General features: G+C 35.9%; 1 protein-coding gene across 1 annotated transcript; it reads right to left on the reverse strand.

The window, feature by feature from the left end:
- Window positions 1–5,992: 5,992 nt before the first annotated feature.
- On the reverse strand, window positions 5,993–9,728 carry c1ql2 (complement component 1, q subcomponent-like 2). The gene is made up of 2 exons (XM_073845861.1): window positions 8,925–9,728; window positions 5,993–7,777 (listed from the first exon to the last, which is right to left on the reverse strand). Exons 1-2 carry the CDS (start codon window positions 9,492–9,494, stop codon window positions 7,598–7,600), a joined length of 750 nt encoding a protein of 249 aa, XP_073701962.1. The 5' UTR covers window positions 9,495–9,728; the 3' UTR covers window positions 5,993–7,597.
- Window positions 9,729–10,861: the final 1,133 nt, after the last annotated feature.

A 10,861-nucleotide genomic window follows, 5' to 3' on the forward strand; every position in this document is an offset into this window, starting at 1 on the left:
CAATACATTATAAATACGCTTTGTATACATTTGTCATATATTATTCATGTATTTTAAATAATCAACAAATGTATTTTTTATTAATGAATATATGTGGCCAATACATTATAAATACGCTTTGTATACATTTTTTATATATTATTCATGTATTTTAAATAATTAATAAGTGTATTTTTTATTAATAAAAAACATGTGGGCAATACATTATAAATACGCCTTGTATACATTTGTTATATATTATTATTGTATTTTAAATAATCAGTAAGTTTATTTTTTATGTATAATTAGTATATTTAAAGGTTTATGAAATATGTTTCAAATGTATTATAAGTGGTAACAAAATACATTTTTGGAAATGCTGAGATAGTATGTTATAAGCACGTTTTAGTTCATCTTCATGGTGTCTCAAAATAGCACAGTTGAGTACACTTAGATGATCTTAAGTTTATCTTAAGGAGTACTTAAGAATAACTTTTAGTATATTAAGTACAAAATCAGTGCCCGAAAATAGAACACTTTAAGTACATTGTATTTTAGTGCACTAAGTGTACTTAAATTGTATTTTAGCACACTTTTTTCCCACTTTGTATATTCTTTTAATATATTATTGTTATACTTTAAATTAGTCATAAATATATTTATAAATGTTTAAAAGTAGGGTTCAAGTGTATTTCTAGTTGTAACTAAATATATTTTTTTAAATACAGATATAGTATGTTAAAAGCACATTTTAGTTCAATTTCATGGTGTCTCAAAATAGCACAGTTGAGTACACTTAGATGGTATTAAGTTTATCTTAACATATACTTAATACTATTTTTTAGTACAATAAGTACAAAATTAGTGTGCGAAAATAGAGCACTTTTAGTACATTACTGAAAAGTGTACTAAGTATACTTAGTGTATTTTAGCACACTTTTTTCACATTTTGAATATTCTTTTAATATATTACTATTATACTTTAAATTAGTCTTAAATATATTTATAAATGTTTAAAAATAGGGTTCAAGTGTATTTCTAGTTTTAACTAAATATATTTTTTAAAATACAGATATAGTATGTTAAAAGCACATTTTAGTTCAATTTCAGGGTGTCTCAAAATAGCACAGTTGAGTACACTTAGATGGTATTAAGTTTATCTTAACATATACTTAATACTATCTTTTAGTACATTAAGTACAAAATTAGTGTGCGAAAATAGAGCACTTTTAGTACATTACTGAAAAGTGTACTAAGTATACTTAAATAAAGTGCATTTTAGTGCACTTTTTTTTTACCTGGGAGTGTAAATCCTGTTTAACGTCTTACTAAGAATACACATAGAATCACACATGAACAATAACACATGTGGAAATTTAATTGTACACTCATTCTATCCTCTTTTGCACTTCAAAAATGTACCACATTTCCTCTGAGAGACCAGAATTAGAACAGCTGGAGGTGTGTGTGTGTGTGTGTGTGTGTGTGTGTGTGTGTGTGTGTGTGTGTGTGTGTGTGTGTGTGTGTGTGTGTGTGTGTTAGTGTCTCTCTTTAGCATGCTTTAGAGCCGACTGCTTGCCCTTTAACCTCTGATTGGCTGAAGCGTGATGCGCATTAGAGAGAAAGGTATAATGAATGATGGACAGCATGTGTATGTGTGTTAGACTGCATTGCAAGTGTCTTCAGCTTAGGGTACCAAATGTGTCTTGACAAACAGCAGATGGAGGGTCACTAGATGCCCTTTAACCTGTAATACACTTAAAAATGTATGATGGTTTTACTGTAGTAGTTTGTAAGTAGTATTTATATGGAAATTTTATTAATTGAATGATAATTGTTCTTATATTTTTTTAAACTGTGGTCTGACTTCATAAAACACAGTTAAAATATGGTTCCTATATGCAATAACTAGTTACATTGTCTATAAGGACAGTGCAGACTCTTTTTATCTGTCTATTATTATTATCATTATTCCTTGTCCATGTAAACCAAAGACTCTGTGGTGAAGCTGGTTGCAACTAAAATTAATGGCTTGATGTAAACTGAAGTCTTGAAGTAAACTGTACCCAACAGAAAATACAAGCATTAAAAGCTGTAGAAATATGGCATTATGATTGTTATTATTATTAAAGGGGTAGTTCACCCAAAAGTGAAAATTGCCATTACTCACCCTCATGTCATTCCAAACACGTAAGACCTTGTTCATTTTCAGAACACAAATTAAAATATTTCTGATGAAATCTAAGAGTTTTCTGACCCTGCATAGACACAACTGACATGTTCAAGGCCCAGAAAGGTAGTAAGGACATTGTTAAAATAGTCCATGTGACATCAGTTGTGCAACCGTAATGTTATAAAGCTACAAGAATACTTTTTGTGCACAAAGAAGAATTCTTCTCTTCTGTTTCACTCTCCACCATTATTCACGAAAATATCACAATTATGTGATCTCTTTTATTTATTGTCTGTATAGTCAAATAAGTAAGGCTGGGTAAAAAAATTGCAAGTTATCTGTCAAAAATCAAGCAAGTTTTAGATATAGCGTGTGTCTTCTTCTGTTTGCGACAGAATGCCAGCGCTGGAATGAAGTTGTTATTTTTCTTTTCTTTGTACACAAATGTATTCTTGTAGCCTCATAAAACTATAATTGAACCACTGATGTCACATGGACTATTTTAACAATGTCCTTACTACCTTTCTGGGCCTTGAACATGTCAGTTGCATTGCTGTCTATGCAGGGACAGAAAGCTCTCGGATTTCATTAAAAATATCTTAAAATGTGTTCCAAAGATGAAGAAAGGTCTTACAAGTTTGGAACATAATGAGTAATTAAACTCTTATTAAACTCATTGAATCTTTGTGTGTTGGAGATTTAAGGTGAAAAAAAAAACAATATTGTGACACCATGATAGGCTACTATAAAGAGGACCTTTGGGTTTGCTATAGCCAAAGACATTTCAATACCTTAAGAAACAATACTGCCCTACAAAGGCAAAGTGCAGTAACTACGCCAACACTGAAACTGAGAAAAATGCCTTTAAAGTTTTTACACCATATATGGTATTAGTTTGGATTTTGTAGTTACTGCAGTTTTGACACTCTCATTTCTCTAAAACGGGACAAAATTGAACCAGGAGACTTTGTTTACACTTTGTTTACTTTGTTAAACAAGACAAAACAGTTGTCATAAAACCCATTTTAAGCCTTAACTCAATTTTGACCAAATGTGAAGTTACTGCGCTTTGCCTTTGGAGGGCAGAATACATAAACAATAAATAAGTAAGTTTAACACTGAAAAACCAGGTTAACAACAAATATGTCTTATTTAAGAACTTATGAACAAAATTTCAGCTTCATAACATGCTTCAGTTATCCTCCATGTATATGATGCAAGTAAACAAATGCAATAAATTTGTGCACAATGTAGATATGCTTTTTCCAGTTGTTTATTTGGATTTGTTTTATTGTAATATTGAACAATGGTTAATTGCTGGGGATGGATTATTACTGGAACAGATGCTAATCGCATATCTGAAAATTGTTTGTCTACTTTCTCATACAACAGAGTGGTAATGCATCAATAATATCTGCCTGCTGGGCTTTGATTTTTCATATGAAATTATTATACATCATTATAACTACACAATTTTTCTTTGGGACATCAGCAATAAAAACAATAAGGTCTATCTCAACAGAACATGAGTGTTAAATGAACTGGACTCTTGTAAGGAACTTCTGGCGATGTTTAACAGAGATGTGTGATTGTGGAGACTCAGCGTGAGCAGTTAAGTTGGATGCAGCAGCACAGAGTGTCAGCAGTGTGTTTGTCCGTGAGCTCTAATGATGAAATAAAGTTGCTGTGACGGAGATGCTTTGAATGATGTCATATAATTATTGGACTGTGTGTGCGCGTGTTTGCTTCTTTCCCTGAAAGCCTTTCAATGCAAAACAGTGTGACAGGTCTGTTATCCAGCTGCTCCAGTGTGTGTGCGGTTATATTTTAAAGAGCAGCAGAGGAGCTGAGAGAAATGAGCAAGGGGGAGAGAGAGAAGGGGAGAGAAAAGTGATGTGAGCCCCCTGGCTTAGTTTTCTTTCACTCTGTAACTACCAGCTGTGCCTCCTCACACGATCACGAGGATCAGATCGCACTTGCGCGCACACACGCGGACTAATAAAAGCTTATCAAGTCCTGTGTTCCTAAACAACTCTTCTCCAAATTGTCAGAGAGTACGACATGTGGTGGCCGGTCAAATATCTCAAACAAATAATCCAAGACAGAGCCAGAATAATTCAGGTGTTCATTTGAATTCATGGGTTGTGTGAACAATCATAAAATCTGGCTCTTTTGTCAAAGCCAGTAAATCTTGAGGATTTAGAGGTGCTGGCAGACACAAATTAGACTAGGCAAACAAATCAAACTAGATTAGTAGAGTCCTAGAAAGACAAGCACCAGGGCATTTAATTGCTGTAAGTGTGTGTTGGGTAAACATATTCAAACCTGTGGCGGTTTATAAACTAAAAGACATGTCTGTGATAGAAAAGCCATGTTTACATTTCATATTAGTGTTCTTACATGTTCTGGATCTTAATGGCAGTGTGTAATCAGGCATTTATGAAGCCTCATTATACAGTGCCTTGCAAAATTATTCACACCCCTTCATTTTTTTCACATTTTGTTATGTTGCTGCCTTATGTTAAACTACTTTTTTTCCCAAGTCAATCTACACTCCCTACTCCATAATGACAAAGCAAAAAATAGGCTTTTAACATTTGTGCAAATTTATTAAAAATAAAAAACTGAAAAGAACCCGTTGCATAAGTATTCATACCCTTTTCTGGGCCACTCGAAATTTAGCTCAGGAGCATTCATATTGCTTCTAGATGTTACTACACTTCGAGTGGAGTTAAACATTCATTTGAATGAGTATGATTTAGGAAGGCACACACCTCTCAGAAAAGGTCTAACAGCTGAAAATGCATATCAGAGCAAAAACCAAGTCCTGAGGTCAAGATAACTGCCTGTAGAGCTCAGTGACAGACTTGTGTTAAGGCAATGATCTAGGGAAGAGTTCAGAAAAAAATCTGCTGCATTGAAGGTTCACAGAAGCATTATCCATAATGGAAGACGATTGGAACAACTAGGACTCTAGAACATGTCTGCCAGCCCCCATCCAAGCTGACAGAGCTTGAGAGGTGAAAAGGTGAGGCAAAGAATGACAGATAATTGCCAAATGCAGATGTGCAAAGCTTGTCACATCATACCCAAAAAGACTTGAGGCTGTAAAGGTGCTTCAACTATGTACTGAGTTAAGGGTATGAATACTTATGCAATGTACTTATTTCAGAGTTTTATTTTTTATCAATTTGTAAAATTTACACTCCATACACCATAATAATGACAAAGCAAAAACCAGATTTGCAAATTTTACAATTTTATTTTCCATCCATTATGGATAATGCTTCTGTGAACCTTCAATGCAGCAGATTTTTTTTCTGATCTCTTCCCTAGATCATTGCCTTAACGCAAGTCTGTCTCTGAGCTCTACAGGCAGTTATCTTGACCTCAGGACTTGGTTTTTGCTCTGATATGCACTTTCAGCTGTTTGACCTATTCTGAGAGGTGTGTGCCTTCCTAAATCATACTCATTCAAATGAATTTGCCACAGTTTAACTCCACTCGAAGTGTAGTAACATCTAGAAGCAATATGAATGCTCCTGAGCTAAATTTCCAGTGTCCCAGAAAAGGGTATGAGTACTTATGCAACGGGATCTTTTCCGTTTTTTTATTTTTAATAAATTTACACAAATGTTAAAAACCTATTTTTTTGCTTTGCCATTATGGAGTAGGGATTGTAGATTGATGTGGGGAAAAGTAATTTAAAGTAGTTTAACATAAGGCAGCAACATAACAAAATGTGAAAAATATGAAGGGGTATGAATAATTTCGCAAGGCACTGTACATAAAGTGTTTTATGCCAAGTGTCGGATGGATTAACAGACAATTTTTGGTTGTTTGAGGATGTTTATTAACCTTCTACCTATTTTATGAATGTACAGGCACCAATTACCAATCAAAAAACACACCAGATAAACTAATTTTTGCTTTTCTGAATAGTGTTAATGGTTGGAATTTCTGCCATTTTAATACATGGACTTTATTTGGTTGATTGCACTAGACATCATTTTCTCTTTCAGAATTATTTTCCTCTCTCTTTCGTGGTTGTGATGTTTGGCATGCTCATTGAATTAGCTGTGTTATCGCTGAAGGTCTCAGAAGAACCTGTGTGAGGTCAAACGTCAAGTCCCAGAGTTCACTGATGAACTACACTTCATTAAAATACACACACACACACACACACACACACACACACACACACACACACACACACACACACACACACACACACACACACAAACACACACACAGGCTTGTTTTTTAAATAAAATAGGAATAACACTCTATTGCTTAACCATAGGTTTAAAAATAAAGCCATTTGCAGTTTAACTGGGAGTTTAAATAGGTTATATATGTGACTGTGGACAAGAAGGATACACTCTTAAAAATAAAGGTGCTTTAAATGCCATAGAAGAACCATTTTTGGTTCCACAAAGGACCATTCACTCAAAGGTTCTTTAAAGAACCATCTCTTTCCTACCTTTTTATAATATGAAACTTGTGAAACAGAAAGATTCTTCAGACGTTTAAGGTTCTTTATGGAAACATTTAACCAAGAAAAGTTCTTCTATGGAATTGTGAAGCACCTTTATTTTTAAGAGTGTAGGACAACATTTCTGAGAGTGCAAAAAAACATATTGAGAAAATCAACTGCAAAGTTGTCCAAAAGAAGTTCTTAGCAATGCATATTACTAATCAAAATCATCATGATCATTTTGACCCATACAATGTATTGTTGCTACAAATATACTTGTGCTACTTATGACTGGTTTTGTGGTCAAGGGTCACATATATAAAAATCTCTTCATCATTTACTCACCCTTATGTTTTTCCAAACCAGATGACTTTCTTTCTACTGGAGAACACAGCCAAAAATATTTTGAAGAATTGATGACCCCATTGACTTTAATTGTTATGGGAAGTAAAAGCTGGGACATTTTACAAAATATCTCTTTTTGGGTTACACAGAAGAAAGAAAATCACACAGGTTTGAAACAACATAAGTACGCAGATGTGACAGAAGGTTCATTTTTGGGTGAACTGTCCATTTCGTTTTTTTCCCAAAGAGCTAAATTCAGATTGTTCAGTTTTAGAGCAAAATATGCTTGTTCATATTTACATAAAAACCAATTTATCTAACACCAGAAATTGCATCACACTAGGGGCCACTAGTGGCTCATAAATGCGGGAAAATAAACTCATTTGAGCACAAATCACCCTGTTTCTTTTAATTGGGTGTGTAATAGCCAAACACAAGACATCGTTAAACAGAAAGGGACAAATTCAGACAACATATTCTCACACTGGCGCTGAGTTCAGATGACCCTTATATTCCCAGCGACACTACGGACAGGAATGACAATGAAGTGCCGAGAGAGTGTGCCGCGCGGAAAGAGGAGATTCATCAACAGTCAGTTAATTTGAAACGAAGCAGGTGGCAGCTCAGTCTGGATACAGAATAAAACCAGAAAATGTACTGTATTTGTTGTTGTTTCCTCCGTGGGCCTTTCCGCCGTCGAGTTTGACATAAATCTCGTCGCCAGAGTCCAGGTGCAGCACCACACTGTTGCTCGCGTAGTCGTAGTTCTGATCGGCGTCTTGCGCGATGGCGCTCGCCCGAACCTGTTCAAATGAACGCAGAATGTCATTCAGTGCCATTGAATTCGCAGCACCTGTGATAGCATGTATTTAAGAAATGTCCTAAAATGAACGGATAAACTGATAAAACGTGTAATTTTGGTTTAATATTTAATGATAAATCCGTTTTATTTATCCGTTTTATTTTCATGTTGCATGGCTTATTATAATAATGATTATTCTGCAACTCAGCTGAGTGTGTGCTTGTGTTTGTGATTGTGCAGTGATTGAGTGTGTTTTTGATTGTGCATTTTGATCAGTAAGAATGTATTTACGTGTGTACGCGTTTATGAGTGAGGGTGTATAGCCTACTTTATGACTGTTAAATTATTATTATTATTATTATTATTACTAGTAGATCTCGCTGTCTACAGCAACAGCGTTGGACGGCTCTTTTGGTCTCGTGATGCAAATCTTATTTTATTGTATGATGCTGTTCAGATGTTTATTATGTAGGCTACTATATTCCCCAAAGAATCAGTGAGATGCAGACTTTTTGCCTCCAACGCCAGTTGCAAATCAAATAAGGCCTTTTTGTCCACTTCAGCTTGAAATGTTTAAAATATCAGAACATGTCTGAGTACATTCACATCCATAGAGTTGTTTAAATTAATCAGTTGGCTCTTGTTTGATGCATGTAATTACCTCACCATTCGCAATTACCTGACAGTCGATGGATTTGGATAGTATCAAAGTAATTCTTGAAAAGCGTCATTTTTTTTCAACAATTTGCCAGTACCTAGAATGTTCTGGACGAAATCCCAGGAAACCCAATTCTCTTTTAGCACCTTATGCACTTAGCTTCTGTTTAGATACATTTCTGATTTGAAAGTCTAGAATAAAGTGATAAATAATGACTGCACATCATCTATTTTATTGATCCACTGTCCAATTTAGACAGCGATAGAGATGTTGAGGTTACCTCCAAAGTAACACTGCGCTGCGCTTTATGCGCTTCTGTGCAGAACGCTTTTTAAAAATAGACTTGAAATGAAGCTACAGCTATCTCTTGGGGGGAAAAAAAGTTTATTAAGACCCTTCATCCTTTTCTTGACCCCTTTTTGGTGACTCGGTGTCTTAATTAGCCTTAATTCTCATCATGTATTTGTTCCTGTAAACGTAGTAGAAATACCTGTCCATTTTTACAGAGGTCTGCCCACATGCTTGTTCCGTCCCCTCCGCGCATTAGCACATGGTAGGTGAAGTAGTAAATCCCCGACACCTGACACGTAAACTTGCCAGTAGTGGGATCATAGTGATTTCCCACATTTGTCACAACATCATCAAACCGGAGCACCTCGTAGCCTTCGTGAGGGTTCTTGAGACCCACATAAAAGGCGATCTTGATGTTCCCCAACGCTGGACCAACGTCTCCTGTCTCAGTCCTCGCCGTTCCCGATGTGATGCCTGTAAATCCAGGTCTGCCGGAGTCTCCAGGTGGTCCCCTTGGACCAGGTGGACCCGGTTCGCCAGGTGGACCCCTGGGTCCCGGTTTGCCCGGGCGGCCCGGATCCCCTCTAGTCCCTTGAGCGAAAGATGGTGGGATGGCACTGAGATCCTGCATCACCTCCAGCGCCGTGGCGCTCGGTTTGGGGTTGTACGGATCACAGATCATCCGACAAGTTCCCATCATTTCGTAGTGCGAGGAAACCACTGAGGTCTGGACCAGAAGCGGAATTGCGATCACCACCGCCACTATCATGACGATGCCCACGACCGCGCCAATTATTCGCTTGCTGTGGAGCACCCGAGAAGCTCGCGCTAAAAAGTCCGGCTGGCTTTTGGGGGAAATGGTGACACGCGAACTGGAAAGTACGGCAAGGGAAGAAAAAAACTCTCTTTCCTTTAAATGTATATAAAAGTACACACACTCCCCACCAACACAGAAATGTGCAGTACCTCCTTCTTGTGACCTCTGGCAGAATAGCACTGTCTGTGCCAGAGTTGTCAGAGAAACTATGCTTTGGCAAGCGCCGGAGCGCGAGGCGGAGCGGAATAAGGTTACGCGCAGAGAGAGAAGGCGCGCTGACTGACGTAGCAACGCGATTGCAGTTTGGATGAACGATGCTTCGATGATAATATCTCCTCTATAGCTATAAATAAATGTAGAGAATGATCCGAGCGTGACAAAACATATGTTCTCGTTCAACATAATTGATTTTAAACCCACTTCTCTCTACAGACTTGTCATTGTGTTAATTGGCATTCATAACAAGTTTTAGTCTTGCTTTCAATTCTAAGCAAATTTTAGACGAAAAACTCTCTTCACGCTGATGGTGTCCATGCACCATTATTTAGTTGGCGTAACTGAGATGGAGACTGCACCAACCTCTTAGCCTTTAGCACATGCCAACATGTTCTTGTTTGTTTGTTTGTCTGTCTGTTTGCACAATGGAAGAACAATGGTATTCATGTAAATACAATGGTAACCTTAAATGGTAACATTTAAATTAACTGGTTTTATTGAAGTTAAACATAGAGTTAAATTAAATGTTTACATACACCTTGCAGAATCTGCAAAATGTTAATTATTTTACCAAAAAGAGTAATGTTATTTTTTATTTAGTACTGACTTGAATAAGATATTTCACATAAAAGATGTTTACATATAGTCCACAAGAGAAAATAATAGTTGAATTTATAAAAGTGACTCCGTTCAAACACTTGATAATACTGTGTTGTTACCTGAATGATCCACAGCAGTTTTTTTGTTTGTTTGTTTGTTTGTTTTTAATAAACAAATAACATGCATTTTTTACGATCCCTCTTATTTTGGTCAAATAATTAACATTTTGCAGATGCAAGGTGTATGTAAACTTTTGACTTCAATTGTATTAGCAAACATCACTGAATCAACCTGAATACATTAATTGACAGTGTTGGACAGGTTACTTTGGAAATGTAATGGTTACAGATTATAAGTTACCCCTATTTAAAATGTAATAACTAGTGTAACTATTTGAATTACTTTATTAAAGTAATGTAACTGATTACATTTGATTACTTTTTTTTTTTTTCTAAATTTCAAACGAATGTTTTCAACTGTTAATCTTTAAAGCAGGCAGAGTT

The sequence above is a fragment of the Garra rufa genome, chromosome 8, assembly GCF_049309525.1.
Source record: "Garra rufa chromosome 8, GarRuf1.0, whole genome shotgun sequence".
In the NCBI taxonomy this organism is placed as follows: Eukaryota; Metazoa; Chordata; class Actinopteri; order Cypriniformes; family Cyprinidae; genus Garra; species Garra rufa.

What these genes read in the sequence shown, in the direction of transcription:
- c1ql2 (XM_073845861.1), bottom strand. Translation starts at nt 9,494, where the DNA reads ATGATAGTGGCGGTGGTGATCGCAATTCCGCTTCTGGTCCAGACCTCA. An exon ending in ACCTCTGTAAAAATGGACAG is followed by an intron (nt 7,778 to 8,924) that starts GTATTTCTACTA and finishes TCATTTGAACAG; the next exon opens with GTTCGGGCGAGCGCCATCGC.